We start from the raw sequence: 16425 nt of genomic DNA, 5'->3' as shown, positions 1-16425 counted from the left end.
CAGTACTTCGACTATCGAATGGTCAAACGATTTTTAGTTCGAAACGTTCGTTTCGAAGTCGAAGGTCAAAGCAGCCCATTCGATGGTCGAAGTAGCCAAAAAAAAACATTCGAAATTCAAAGTTTTTTTCCTCTATTCCTTCACTCAAGCTAAGTAAATGGGCCCCTAAGTGTGCAAAAGCAGGAAATTTCTGCACTCAGAACCTCACATTGGATTAAAAATCAAATGGAAGGAGCATAGTGCTCTTGGCAGCCCTGAATGTCTGAAGTTTAAAGGTGGGATTGGCTATACGCCTTAATATTTATCTTATGTATGTACAGTATATTTAGAACAATGGGGTATTTTCTGGTTCCTAGGATCTGGCTTATTCTTATCCAACTACCGGCATAGCACTTGTTACTTGGGTCGCTCTCTTTCAGAAGGGCCTGGAGGACGGTTAACCTCACTAATTTCACATTAGTGATTTTGTACTGCTCTGCCTGATTGGTATCGACTGGCCTGTCCCTGGACCACGTTCCTTGTTCCCCATTCTTCTAGTTCACTTTTGGTTCCCTTGCCTGCCCACAACTCTCTCCTTGCTCCTCTCACTATAAAACATGGTGGCATCAGAGTAGCGGAAGGCTCCTCCCAAATCGAAAGGCAGCTGTTATAGGCGGAAGCGTGAGTCGAGACCGGGCCCTTGGGGTTTGGGATACCTTACGTAAAACAAATACTCACACATTGTGTGGACCTCACACAATCTCTTAGGTGGAACTGCTCAGACAGTACAATAACCTTTTACTACATCGATACACCAGACTTTCATCCACGTTATGATGTTGCACAGACATAGCGTTGGCAACAACCCAGAGGTGGTACCTTAGTAGCACTGATCAGTGAAATAATCCCAAGCTTGTGAACGCTCACATCGGTGAATTTCTCCAGGAATCCCCTATTTCTGAGCTGACAGCTGGCATTGTGGGGTACTAACCCTTCTGCCCTCTTAGTTGGAGCCTCTGACTAACTACCCTGATTCGGCCACTTATTTCTAGAGCAAGCCATTACAGATCTTTCCTGACAATTACTTCTCCTACCACCACTTCAGGCTCTTCTGGCCCCAACCAACCTGACACCAACAAATTCTCACTTTAAATTAAGATTCTCAGAAGATGGGCAATAGCTACATTTTGAACCTCTAGGAACAAGGGTGATAATTGTTTTTAAAACAATATCATTTTTTGACATTACTGTAACTTTAAATCATGAATCCATTTATGCTGAAAACCATAAATTCTTATTATATTACCTTGACTCATATATAAAAACAAAATGCACATACCCTATAGCTTTGTCAAACTTTTTCATCTCCCATTCTGTGTTGCTGATCTTGCTGTAAAAGAGATAAAACAAAGGAAATACTTTCAGTGCTCTTGAGTGTTTTTCATTATTAATAAAACAAAAACATTTTAAAAATCAAACCTACCACCCCTTTGGTATATTCTGCCCTTTGTTCAAACTCTCAGAGCCTGGGTGAGCATGGCCTCATGGCAGATACACATGTGGGTTCATGATAAATAAACGTGCATCTATCTGCCTCTCACAATGAGATGATTATTTTATTTGCATCTTACCAGCAGGGTCAAGTAGTATTGCCCCCAAAGATATATATACTACTTGGCCTGAGGTTTCCACACATATCTCTGCCCACTGCCACCACCAACCCGCTGATCCCACCGTCCTTACTGACACTTGCTCACTCTCTCTCCTCTAGTACCTCACTTTGAAACTCTGACCTGCACCCCCAAGCAATGCACCCTGGGTAGTTGCCTATCCTCAATGTCTTAAATATATTGATGGGTTAAATGCAGAGGACCTCTTGTATTTGTCTGTATAAAGTTTGTGGTCACAGCCTCCTTGCACCCCCGCTTAAAGGGCACCTATCACACCCAAAATCAAACACATATTAACAATCTGACCAGTACAACATAAACACGTTTAATCAAACTACATATATAGTTTTTTGAAAAAAACTGCAGGTTTTAAAAAAATTCCTTACTTTGTCAAATGGGTTCTTTCACTGAGGGAGGCCATACTGTGACTATAACAGAGACTATAATATGCAATTTTCAGGAGTATGCTCATATTATAGCACTGCTTTGAGTATTCTACCCAGAATGCCTTGTTTTAGTAAACTCCTCCACTAGAAGTATCAGGAGATTTCCCTATCTTGTCCCCTGCTGGTGATGTTATTATGCAAATGAAGGACACACGCTAACTTCCAGCAGGTGGCAGCACTACTGAACAGCAGCTAACACACAGGTTTGGCTGATTTGAAAATAGCTTAGAAGGGTTGATAAGCAACAAGGAATTTCAACTGAGCATGTGCAAGATTTCAGAGCTACAGTTGGCTGTGAAGATATAGATAGGAGGAGCCAGTGAAATCCAAGATGGCTGCCTCAGCTAGAACTGCAGGGGAGATAGGGGAGATCTTGCAGAAGGAATAGTGAGCTGATCATTTACATTATACAAACAATTCTAACTGCTTTCTTGAACTTTCACATAGTGTATTTACTTAGGAAATGATTCACATGGTGTATTTAATTAGTTATGATTGGTGCCCTTTAATGTTATTATTGGTGAGCACAACTTTCTCTTGTTTGTTATACAGTGGTCCCCTGAAAAATGTAAAATGGGGGTTCTACTGTAGTTTATATAGGAGCAGTGACCAGCTCCATGTTGTAGCTCCCACCCTTTCCAGCTATAGTCAGGTGATCCCACTGGTGGCCAATAAAAGGGCAACCAAGCTTGGGAGGTTTAACCTTTAAACCAAGCAAATTGCAGGTAAAACTTGGTCCCTGTGTAAAATGTGTAAAGAAATAATAGAATTCTTAATGGATCAGATAAAAGTTGAGTGTAGGACTGGCAAGACCAGGGATGACTTTAGTTGGCCAGCTTGAATGTATTGCAATATATGGACAAACAATTCCTGTTTTGTTTAAAGGGTAAGGCATTTTTTGGTAGCTTAAGGCACAAAATGTCTTAATTGATGATGGGTTGAGTGAAGAAGACTTGTCTGTATTAATTTTGTGATCACAGCCTCATTGAACCCCCGCTTAATGGTTTAAAAATTATTTGGGCACAACTACCTATCCTGCCTACTAACCCTGTATCTTATAAAGCGGGGGTCCCCAACCTACTTTTTAGCCTTGAGCTACATTCAGATGTAAAAAAAGGAGAGCGGCCCAAGCATGAAAAAATGCTCCTGGGTAGTGCAAATAAAGGCTGTGATTGGCCAATTTGTAGCCCCTATGTGAACTGGCAGCATCACAGAGGTTCTATTTGGAGGCACACGTGTCTCCTAACCTGGAATTTAAAAATAAGCACCTGCTTTGAGGCCACTGGGAGCAACATCCAAGGGGTTGGTGAGAAACATGTTGGTTTGGGATCACTTTTACAGAGGTACCTTCATCCTATTTGCATGCTGAGGTCCTTTGCCCTACCTGTACCTCACTGAGATATCCTTGCTTTGTCTGCATCTGACTAATCTATCCTCATTCGAGCTGCATTTTAGCCAAGGAGACAGCAAAATAGACAATAGACAATAGACAAGGAAAGTCAGGAGGCAAAGAATAGCAAGGGGCAATGAACAACAGTATAAAACAGTTTAACCTGACACTGCCAACACAGAAAGCTGCCATGGCCTGAACATGCAAGAGGCTAAACTATATAAACTCCAGAACAGTATGTACATGAGTGGCACAATAAAAGCCAAAATGTTCTTGCTTGCCAGGCAACAGTGGGGTCTTCCCATTGAATACTTTTGTCATATAACAGGAACAAACAAGAGACCTGTGGTTTTCAATTCTGCTGCTGAAAATGAGTCAGTCTGGAGTCAATCTTTGACCACATGGTGGCTTCCAGGGACAAAATGGTGCAATACAAATTCTTGCACAGAGCGTATCTTACCCCAACGGTACTGGCCAAAATGTCCCCAACCCAGGTAGACGAATGTCCCCGATGTCATCTCTCCCCAGCCAATTTCATACACATGGTATGGTCATGTACCAAGATACAACGGTTTTGGAGGGCGGTAGCACAGTATGTCTCTGATATGATGGATATTCCAGTTGGGGTAGAACCTCTGAGTATGTTACTAAATCAAGTAACTGACCTAGCACCGACGGTAGCGGAGAAAGCTCTAATATCTATTATGTTCGCCTATGCCCGTAAATCCATCACCATGAGATGGAAAGCACAGTTAGCCCCAAGTCTACAGTTCTGGGAAACTCAGATTATGCATGCGGTACCAATATACAAACTTCTATATGCAAGAAGGGGCTGCCTGGCTAAATTTGATAAAATCTGGTCCCCGTGGCTGGACATCCATGATGGGGGTAATTGATACCTGACCACAAACTCTAAATGTATCCTAAGGGTATGCAAAGGGACTAATCGACTACCCCTCCTAAACTTTACACTGTAGTGAGTAGAATGTAATGTAAGTTTCATGAGGCAGTGCACAAGTTAGGTTAGATTAGATTTATTGGAGTTAATTTTGCAAAATAACACTGAGAACAAGTAAAAGGAATAACTGTACATGTATGTAATACAACTGTAACAAGCTGATGTAATATATGACTATTGTAATGTTGCAGTAAATGGACATATGGATAAGCTGTGTACATCTATATATCAATAATGTTAATGTACTTTATTCAAATAAAGCATTGTTAAAAAAAAAAAAAAAAAAAGAAAATGAGTCAGTAATGCATGAATAGATTTGCAGTAACCGGGGCTTTCTCAACAATATAAGTACCAATCTAAAGTCGATGCCGACCTAGATCATCGTGTTCCCACCAGAAAAAGCATTTACACCTGGAGATATACCGCTGTGATATTGTTCGGATACAGTTAAATACAAAAAAAGAGAGAGATAGAAACTAGGGGAATAATGGGCCCATAATTTGCAATAAAATACCTCAATATTTTGTTGGGAACATAAACAGCACACAGATGGAAATACATTTCATTGCACCACACATTATGATTGTCACACCACCTCATGCCGGTCACCATACAGTCACAGTGTCCCTTTATTTACCATCTCTTTCTATGGTCACTTTAATAACAACGGAACAAAAAGCTACAATTCCAACAAATACACCGCACAAAATAAAGCCAACGTCATCAAAAGTTGCACTCCTGTTCAGAATAAAATGTTTGTACTCTTGAAAAATGAAAATAGCCAAATTTTCTCTTTTATTCTTATTTGCTTTGATACTAAACATTAGTGACCCTAGCAACAGATTGCTAGCATGGCCGTTAAAATGCTTTCCTGTTGATCAAGTCGCTGGGGGTCATTTGCTATGTGCAGAGCAAGGTGCAATAAATGGGCATAGTCTGCCATGTTTTTGTGCATTTTCCGCTCTGTCCAGCTATATCCCAATTTATACGATACGACCTGGTTCAGGGATGTATTTGCGCTGTAACGTGTGCGTTATTCAGTCATGCATGTTATGGAGCACTGGTGGTGTGTTCTGGAACTCATGAGATGTACTTTTGCACCTTTTCTATATGGGGTCCAGGTAAACAAACCCTACTGATCTTACCTATAAAAAAGAGCATTTTAAACTTTCAAGCTGCATTTTTTTCATATTACCAGTGAACCGTTATTTCACATGCGTCACTGGTCATCCATGATTTCAGACATACGGAGGGTGAAGGCCTGGGGAAAAGCTTTTACAGTGGGGCAATAGTATAGTTACGCCACTATACATACATATACATATATTTATATAAAATACACAAAAGCCATGAATGTCTTGTAAATTATATCCTTATATATGATGAGTTCTGATGTCATCAGTTATAAACAGTGAGTTCTGATGTCATTTCTGTCACATGACTCACTGAAACTTGTGTATTATAATAAATAAAGTACCCCAGTTGCAAAATATGAGGATATTAGTAGTTACCTCGGAGTTCCATGACCTTCGGCCTCGCGTTTTTATACGGTCATGGAACTCCTTGGTTACTTATAATATCCTTATATTTTACAAGAGGGGGTACTTTATTCACTATATATATTCCCTTGAGAAAGGTCACAGACAGTGACCAAAATGTCAGGTTTTTAAACTACATTAAAAATTTTTTATTTATTATATTTGTTGAGTGCTGTACTTTGTGGGCAGGGGAGGGCTAAGCCAACCAAGTGACCTAGGCAACCCACTGGCCACCTTGCTCCCCCTCCAGGAAGACGAGCAGAATAGTGGGAAAAGTGTCCTGCCCAGCGCAGCCTCATTGTTGCGCCCTAGGCAGGTGCCTCTTCTGCCTACTCCTAATTCCTGCCCTGTTCGTGGGACTATATTGAACAAAAATAAATCCTTGAACTTAGTGCAGATCTAGCTGAATGGGAGTGCACCTTTTAATACAGACATCATCAATTTTAATACAAATAACACAACAGAAACAAATATACCTGAATTCTTCCTTATTGGCATCCCTTTTAATGTAAAAAAAATAAATAAATAAAGGAAAGGCAGATGTCATGCTGTCAATGGGCCCCATTGATATTCCCTTTTAAAGGAAAACGATACCCCCAAACAATGTAGGTCTTTACAAAAAGATATTGCATAAAAAAGCTCATAGGTAAAAACCTGCTTCATGTAAATAAACCATTGTCATAATAATATACTTTTCTAGTAGTATGTGCCATTGGGTAATCCTAAATAGAAAATTGCCATTTTAAAAAATAAGGGCCGCCCCCTGGTATCGTACGATTCACGGTGCACACAAACAAACTATACTTGTTAGGTCACATGAGCCAATTAACAGACAGAGTTGTGTCTTTTGCTTCCTCACTTCTTCCTGTTACAGTTAGAGTTGTAGTATTTCTGGTCAGGTGATCTCTGAGACAGCACACAGACCATCACAAAATGGTGGCTCAAGGCAAGAGATGTAAAAGGGCAATATTTACTTAAATATATGTTCCAGTTTGATACGATTCTTTAATATGCCACTTTCTGTTGCTCAAGTATTCATTTTGGGGGTATAGTTTACCTTTAACCCTTTGCCTGCCAAGCACGTACACCGTACGTTCTGGCAGGCAAGGGCTTTAACTGCCAAGCACGTACATTGTACGTGCTTGCAGTTTTACATGCTGTACTCTGCATCAGCGGCTTTAGCCGCCTCTGCAGAGGTTTAGCAGCATTGACAGCCCCCTGGGCAACGAGGCTGGGGGGCTGTCATGTCGGTCCTGCGACTGGATTGTCGCAGGGCCGACCTAAAAGAGGCAGACACAGCAAATCGCGTGTCTGCCTTGCTGCTCTGCTTCCTCCTGCTCACCTCGTGTTCCAGCGACGCCCACACACTTCCTGCTTGCTGTAACTCTGCAGATCTCTCTTCTCCAGCTCTTAGATCAGCCAAAAACGGTAAGTGCCCTTTATTTTACACACTTGCATACACCTACCTACCTTATACACACATACACACATATTTTAGTAGTAAAAAAAAAAAAAAAAAAAAACGTTTTTTTTAATTTTTCATTTTCCACTTATATGCACTTATATGCATTTATATACACTTATATGGACTTATATACACACTTATACACACTTATACACTGTCACACAATTCTTGGAAGTGTACACACATGTATACACATTTTATTTTTTTTACTTTTTCATTTCACCAATTTGTGTTTTTTTACCCATAAAAACTGTTTATTTCAGCAGCGTGACTATTGGATAATCGATTTCGGCCACTAATTATGCTGTCGGTGCAGTTATTTTGTTATTTCATTGATTTGCACAATTTTTGTGGTTTTATTGCAATTTTATCCCTGGATTATTGTTCCTTATGTATCTTTAGTATAGTTTTGCTGTTTGGTGCTTTGGTATATTATTTTACTTAGATTGATCCGTCAGAATATATGCTTTCCAAAAATATATGGTTTTCTGGGGTCTTTTTACAGTTTGGGGGTCTTACGGCACATAACGCACAGTTGGGGTTCTCTTTTCAGCAGCTTAGTTGGCCAGTGTGAAAATTCATATGCACATTTTTCATTTGCGGCCGTACACACCATATACTTTGGTAAATCTATACATATTGGGCATCAAACTATTCAGTAGACCTCTGATGTCCATATTTGGGGTGATTTTTCTTTGTACGTAAAACATTGTGTGAGATAAATGTGGCATACTTCAACATTTTTAGGCGATTTTCAGAAATGTAAAAATCTCTATGTTTATAAAAGTTTTGCAGTTTGGTACTTTGCTGTAGAAAGACGTCTTTATCTTGGTTGTTTTCGTCAGAATGTGTACTTTCCAAAAACATATGGTTTTGGGGGGTCTTTGCTGTTAGGAGGGTCTTGAGGCACATAATATGAAGTCAATGGTCTATGTTTACAGAAGGCGAATCGGCAGCAGAGAAAACTCATATTCACTATTTACATTTGGGGTCCGCACATGCCAGCTGCCTTGGTATATCAATGCATATTGGGCATAAAACTGTTCAGTAGACCCTTGGCATCAGTATTTATGGTGTTTTACAATTGTATGTAAGAAGTTGGGTGAGATAAATGCGGCCAATTGCAATATTTTTAGGCGATTTTCAGAAATGTAAAAACCGTTGCTTTTATCGCCAAATTTAGGAAAGGCTTGCGACTTGGTACTTTGGAGTACAAAGACATGCATACCCAATTTGGATTCGCGGGAATGTGTAATTTCCAAAAATATATGGTTTTCTGGGGCGAACATACTTTTTTCTACCTTTGCCCCCCCCCAAAACTATGTAAATGTGTTGATTTTGCAGTACCTGAAATGACAGACCATATGGGGGTCTTCCTTTTGGGGCCCTATATGCCACGTGCTTGGGTACACCTATACATATTGGGCATCAAACTGTTCAGAGGACCCTAGGCTTTCATATTTGGGGTGATATCTCTTGATACCTAAAAGTATGTGGCTTATACGATGCTGCAGGGTAGAAATTTTGAGGTGATTTTTGGAAATGTCGCCAAAATCATCAAATTTAGGAATGGTTTGCGGCTTGGTACTTTGGAGTACAAAGACATCCATACCCAATTTAGATTCGTCGGAATGTGTACTTTCCGAAAAATATATGGTTTTCTGGGTTGAAATTACTTTTTTCTGCCTTTGCCCCCCCCAAAACGATGTAAATGTGTTGATTTTGCAGTATCTGAATTGACAGACCATATGGGGGTCTTCCTTTTGGGGCCCCTATATGCCACGTGCTTGGGTACACCTATACATATTGGGCATCAAACTGTTCAGAGGACCCTAGGCTTTCATATTTGGGGTGATTTATCTTGATACCTAAAAGTATGTGGGAAATATGATGCTGCAGGTTGGAAATTTTGAGGTGATTTTTGGAAATGTCACCAAAATCCCCAAATTTAGGAATGATTTGCGGCATTGTACTTTGGAGTACAAAGACATGCATACCCAATTTAGATTCGTGGGAATGTGTACTTTCCGAAAATATATGGTTTTCTTGGGTGAACTTACTTTTTTCTACTTTTGCCCCCCCCCAAAACAAGGTAAATGTGTTGATTTTGCAGTACCTGAAATGACAGACCATATGGGGGGGGGTCTTCATTTTAGGGCCCCTATATGTCACGTGTTTGGGTACACCTATACATGTTTGGCATAAAACTGTTCAGAGGACCCTAGGCTTTCATATTTGGGGTGATTTGTCTTGATACCTAAAAGTATGTGGGTAATACGATGCTGCAGGGTGGAAATTTGAGGTGATTTTTGGAAATGTCACCAAAATCACCACATTTAGGAATGGTTTGTGGCTTGGTACTTTGGAGTAGAAAGACATGCATACCCAAATTGGATTCAGGGGAATGTGTACTTTACGAAAATATATGGTTTTCTGGGGTGAACTTACTTTTTTCTACCTTTGTCCCCCCCCCCAAACAATGTAAATGTGTTGATTTTGCAGTATCTGAAATGACAGACCAAATGGGGGTCTTCCTTTTGGGGCCCCTGTCTGCCACGTGCTTGGGTACACCTATACATATTGGGCATCAAACTGTTCAGAGGACCCTAGGCTTTCATATTTGGGGTGATATCTCTTGATACCTAAAAGTATGTGGCTTATACGATGCTGCAGGGTAGAAATTTTGAGGTGATTTTTGGAAATGTCGCCAAAATCATCAAATTTAGGAATGGTTTGCGGCTTGGTACTTTGGAGTACAAAGACATCCATACCCAATTTAGATTCGTCGGAATGTGTACTTTCCGAAAATATATGGTTTTCTGGGTTGAAATTACTTTTTTCTGCCTTTGCCCCCCCCAAAACGATGTAAATGTGTTGATTTTGCAGTATCTGAATTGACAGACCATATGGGGGTCTTCCTTTTGGGGCCCCTATATGCCACGTGCTTGGGTACACCTATACATATTGGGCATCAAACTGTTCAGAGGACCCTAGGCTTTCATATTTGGGGTGATTTATCTTGATACCTAAAAGTATGTGGGAAATATGATGCTGCAGGTTGGAAATTTTGAGGTGATTTTTGGAAATGTCACCAAAATCCCCAAATTTAGGAATGATTTGCGGCATTGTACTTTGGAGTACAAAGACATGCATACCCAATTTAGATTCGTGGGAATGTGTACTTTCCGAAAATATATGGTTTTCTTGGGTGAACTTACTTTTTTCTACTTTTGCCCCCCCCAAAACAAGGTAAATGTGTTGATTTTGCAGTACCTGAAATGACAGACCATATGGGGGGGGGTCTTCATTTTAGGGCCCCTATATGTCACGTGTTTGGGTACACCTATACATGTTTGGCATAAAACTGTTCAGAGGACCCTAGGCTTTCATATTTGGGGTGATTTGTCTTGATACCTAAAAGTATGTGGGTAATACGATGCTGCAGGGTGGAAATTTTGAGGTGATTTTTGGAAATGTCACCAAAATCACCACATTTAGGAATGGTTTGTGGCTTGGTACTTTGGAGTAGAAAGACATGCATACCCAAATTGGATTCAGGGGAATGTGTACTTTACGAAAATATATGGTTTTCTGGGGTGAACTTACTTTTTTCTACCTTTGTCCCCCCCCCCAAACAATGTAAATGTGTTGATTTTGCAGTATCTGAAATGACAGACCAAATGGGGGTCTTCCTTTTGGGGCCCCTGTCTGCCACGTGCTTGGGTACACCTATACATATTGGGCATCAAACTGTTCAGAGGACCCTAGGCTTTCATATTTGGGGTGATATCTCTTGATACCTAAAAGTATGTGGGTAATACGATGCTGCAGGGTAGAAATTTTGAGGTGATTTTTGGAAGTATCACCAAAATCTCCAAATTTAGGAATGATTTGTGGCTTGGTACTTTGGAGTACAAACACATGCATACCCAATTTAGATTCATGGGAATGTGTACTTTCCGAAAATATATGGTTATCTGGGGTGAACCCACTTTTTCCTACTTTTGACCCCCCCAAAACGATGTAAATGTGTTGATTTTGCAGTACCTGAAATGACAGACCATATGGGGGCCTTCCTTTTGGGGCCCCTGTATGCCACGTGCTTGGGTACACCTATACATATTGGGCATCAAACTGTTCAGAGGACCCTAGGCTTTCATATTTGGGGTGATATCTCTTGATACCTAAAAGTATGTGGGTAATACGATGCTGCAGGGTAGAAATTTTGAGGTGATTTTTGGAAATATCACCAAAATCACCAAATTTAGGAATGGTTTGCAGCTTTGTACTTTGGCGTAGAAAGACATGCATACCCAATTTAGATTCGTGGGAATGTGTACTTTCCAAAAATATATGGTTTTCTGGGGTGAACTTGCTTTTTTCTACTTTTGACCCCCCCAAAACGATGTAAATGTGTTGATTTTGCAGTACCTGAAATGACAGACCATATGGGGGCCTTCCTTTTGGGGCCCCTGTATGCCACGTGCTTGGGTACACCTATACATATTGGGCATCAAACTGTTCAGAGGACCCTAGGCTTTCATATTTGGGGTGATATCTCTTGATACCTAAAAGTATGTGGGTAATACGATGCTGCAGGGTAGAAATTTTGAGGTGATTTTTGGAAGTATCACCAAAATCACCAAATTTAGGAATGATTTGTGGCTTGGTACTTTGGAGTACAAACACATGCATACCCAATTTAGATTCATGGGAATGTGTACTTTCCGAAAATATATGGTTATCTGGGGTGAACCCACTTTTTCCTACTTTTGACCCCCCCAAAACGATGTAAATGTGTTGATTTTGCAGTACCTGAAATGACAGACCATATGGGGGCCTTCCTTTTGGGGCCCCTGTATGCCACGTGCTTGGGTACACCTATACATATTGGGCATCAAACTGTTCAGAGGACCCTAGGCTTTCATATTTGGGGTGATATCTCTTGATACCTAAAAGTATGTGGGTAATACGATGCTGCAGAGTAGAAATTTTGAGGTGATTTTTGGAAATATCACCAAAATCACCAAATTTAGGAATGGTTTGCAGCTTTGTACTTTGGCGTAAAAAGACATGCATACCCAATTTAGATTCGTGGGAATGTGTACTTTCCAAAAATATATGGTTTGCTGGGGTGAACTTGCTTTTTTCTACTTTTGACCCCCCCAAAACGATGTAAATGTGTTGCTTTTGCTGTACCTGAAATGACAGACCATATGGGGGTCTTCCTTTTGGGGCCCCTGTATGCCACATGCTTGGGTACACCTATACATATTGGGCATCAAACTGTTCAGAGGACCCTAGGCTTTCATATTTGGGGTGATTTTGCTTGATACCTAAAAGTATGTGGGTAATACGATGCTGCAGGGTAGAAATTTTGAGGTGATTTTTGGAAGTATCACCAAAATCACCAAATTTAGGAATGATTTGCGGCTTGGTACTTTGGAGTACAAACACATGCATACCCAATTTAGATTCATGGGAATGTGTACTTTCCGAAAATATATGGTTTTCTGGGGTGAACCCACTTTTTTCTACTTTTGACCCCCCCAAAACGATGTAAATGTGTTGATTTTGCAGTACCTGAAATGACAGACCATATGGGGGTCTTCCTTTTGGGGCCCCTGTCTGCCACGTGCTTGGGTACACCTATACATATTGGGCATCAAACTGTTCAGAGGACCCTAGGCTTTCATATTTGGGGTGATTTCTCTTGATACCTAAAAGTATGTGGGTAATACGATGCTGCAGGGTAGAAATTTTGAGGTGATTTTTGGAAATGTCGCCAAAATCACCAAATTTAGGAATCGTTTGCGGCTTGGTACTTTGTAGTACAAAGACATGCATACCCAATTTAGATTCGTGGGAATGTGTACTTTCCGAAAATATATGGTTTTCTGGGATGAACTTATTTTTTTTACTTTTACCCCACCCCAAAACGATGCAAATGTGCTGATTTTGCAGTATCTGGAATTACAGAACTGATAGCTCAAATGAGGTGTCTACAGTTTAGGGCCCCTATATGTCACGTGCTTGGGTACACCTATACATATTGGGCATCAAACTGTTCAGTGGATCCCAGGCTTTCATATTTGGGGTGTTTTACATTGATACCTAATGATGTGTGGGAGATACGATTCTGTAGATTGGAAGCTTTGAGGTCATTTTTCAAAAAATTCACCAATTTCTATAAAACATTATAACTTTAGGAAACAATTGCAACTTGGGAGTTTGGAGTACAACGATATGTTTACCCATTTTTGATTCACCAGAATCTGTTCTTTCTAATAATGGGTAGTTTTCTAGGGTAAACCTACTGTTAGTGGAATGTTTGGCCTTGAAATCAGAAGTATGCCGTTTGGGGAGCGGTGCTTTGGACATTTGCTAGTGTACTGCTTTTAGATTTTGATCTATACAAGTGAGAAATCTCCATAAAACTATATATATTTGGTATTGCCCGCGTTCAGGAGACACAGACCTTTCCAAATCAGCTGTTTTCTCATACATAAAGTAAATAATGTTTCTGATATATGTGATTGTTCTTTGTGAAACATGATTTTTTTCATTTTATTGGACACTTAGAAGCCTATATTTTTTTACAGAAGTAGAATTACACCAAAATTCTTGCATATTTTGAAAGTTCAGGTTGTCCTGAAAAAAACAATATATTGTTTTCCTGGGTAAACTAAAAGACCGCCCCAGGAAGGGGCCTAAAAGTGAAAGAGTGCAAAATATCTAAAAACTGCTTGGCAGTAGATGTTCGCATCTAGGACAAAACGGCTGGCAGGGAAAGGGTTAAGGAGGTTTTCATTCATAAGTAAACTGATCTTTTTTTTTAATGTAATGTTTTCAATTCACTTTCCCTTTACAGAGTCACTATAATTATAAATAAATATATATATATATAAAAATATTTCCTGCTGCTACTATGAAATTGTCATTTCAGTCTTGCCTGAAGATCCATTGTTTGTTACCTTCTTTATCACCTCCCATAGACGTCATAGACTACAAGAAGCCAGTGGGGCCTGGCCTGATATTATCGGTCTGACTCATTTTGACACGTAACTGGCAGTAACAGTCCCCATTGCTCATAGCTTACTATTTATTGGGTTCCCTGTACAAAGCATAATTCTGTAGAAAAAGCTTCTTGTAAAGAGACTATTTAAAATGGCCGAACAGTATGAAGGTATGGTGTGAAAATACTAGGGATGCACCGAATCCACTATTTTGGATTCAGCCCAACCCCTGAATCCTTTACCAAAGATTTGGGCGAATACAAAACCAAATTCTAATTTGCATATGCAAATTAGGAGTGGGAAGGGGAAAACATTTACTTCCTTGTTTTATGACCAAAAAAAATCCCATATGCATATCATGCATATGCAAATTATCATTTCGATTTGGTTTGGCCTAATCCGAATCCTGCTAAAAACGTCCGAATCCTGGCTGAATCCCGAACAGAATCCTGGATTGGGTGCATCCCTAGAAAACACAAACTACAAGGCAGCTTCAGTGCCTGGCACGTGTCTATTAATAATAAGTCAGATCCTGATAATGTGCTGCCTAATTTAGGGAAGATACATTGATTGAGTATAGAAAAAAATATTTAAAATTGCCCAATTACCTGGATTTTGGTTGAAGTGAGTCAGAGAGGATTTGAAGAGCTGAGGTTGGATCCTTCTCTGCAAAGTATCTGGAAATAAATATAAAAGACTGTGAGATGAGCAGTAATAACCTCTCACTGTGGAATTCCTAGTGTATGTTTTCCTTCAGCCCAATGAACATGGTGCAGCTCATGTTCTAGAAGCTTTCTATTCCCACAAGGTTCAGGGTTAGCTTGTTAAAGGAACACTTACACCAAGAAATTAAAGTTTTTATACATGATAATATATTGTATTGTTGTGCTGCACTGATACAAATGGTGTGTTTGCTTCAGAAACACAACTATAGTTTATATAAACAAGCTGCTGTGTAGCCATGGGGGCAGCCATTCAAGCACAGGAAACACAGTAGATAACAGATACGTACTACTATAGTTTATATAAACAAGCTGCTGTGTAGCCATGGGGGCAGCCATTCAAGCACAGGATACACAGTAGATTACAGATAAGTACTACTATAGTTTATATAAACAAGCTGCTGTGTAGCCATGGGGCAGCCATTCAAGCACAGGATACACAGTAGATAACAGATAAGTACTACTATAGTTTATATAAACAAGCTGCTGTGTAGCCATGGGGGCAGCCATTCAAGCACAGGATACACAGTAGATAACAGATAAGTACTACTATAGTTTATATAAACAAGCTGCTGTGTAGCCATGGGGGGCAGCCATTCAAGCACAGGATACACAGTAGATTACAGATAAGTACTACTATAATTTATATAAACAAGCTGCTGTGTAGCCATGGGGGCAGCCATTCAAGCACAGGATACCCAGTAGATAACAGATAAGAACTACTATAGTTTATATAAACAAGCTGCTGTGTAGCCATGGGGGCAGCCATTCAAGCACAGGATACACAGTAGATAACAGATAAGTACTACTATAGTTTATATAAACAATCTGCTGTGTAGCCATGGGGGCAGCCATTCAAGCACAGGGTAGACAGTAGATAACAGATAAGTACTACTATAGTTTATATAAACAAGCTGCTGTGTAGCCATGGGGGCAGCCGAATCCCAATATTCCGATACTTACACCAAATTGTACAGTCCAAGTAGGCCCATTCCTCTGAAATCTGTTTTTGGGTCATCGCCTTGGAAACCAATTTCGCACCATTGCTTAGAAACGCGAGCTTCTAGGGGAATGCCAGGCTTCAGCGTCTTCCAAAGCTGCAAGTTAGAAACCCACGTTAGTACAGGATCTTATAGCATTTAATATGGAGGGCAAATATTGGGGATATAGCAAACACTTCTGTTATCAGGAAGGAGCCTCTGTAATTTATCTCCAATACAGAAAACAATAAACTACATAGA

General features: G+C 40.0%; 1 protein-coding gene across 3 annotated transcripts in view; it reads right to left on the bottom strand.

Moving 5' to 3' along the window:
* The window catches only part of elmod1.S (ELMO/CED-12 domain containing 1 S homeolog), a 68446-nt gene that overhangs the window by 6124 nt on the left and 45897 nt on the right, over nucleotides 1-16425 (bottom strand). For 2 of the 3 annotated variants that reach the window (XM_041584565.1, XM_041584566.1), the window contains exons 7-10: nucleotides 16148-16281; nucleotides 15071-15139; nucleotides 6458-6481; nucleotides 1319-1369 (exon numbers count right to left, since the gene is read on the bottom strand). In XM_041584565.1, coding sequence (XP_041440499.1) covers nucleotides 1319-1369; nucleotides 6458-6481; nucleotides 15071-15139; nucleotides 16148-16281 — 278 coding nt within the window. The remainder of the gene's footprint in view (nucleotides 1-1318; nucleotides 1370-6457; nucleotides 6482-15070; nucleotides 15140-16147; nucleotides 16282-16425) is intronic. The other variant, XM_018250323.2, reaches the window with a different exon arrangement.

The sequence above is a fragment of the Xenopus laevis genome, chromosome 2S (assembly GCF_017654675.1).
Source record: "Xenopus laevis strain J_2021 chromosome 2S, Xenopus_laevis_v10.1, whole genome shotgun sequence".
Lineage (NCBI taxonomy): Eukaryota > Metazoa > Chordata > Amphibia > Anura > Pipidae > Xenopus > Xenopus laevis.
The sequence above is the reverse complement of the archived record's forward strand: the minus strand, read 5'-3'. Positions and strand labels throughout refer to the sequence as shown.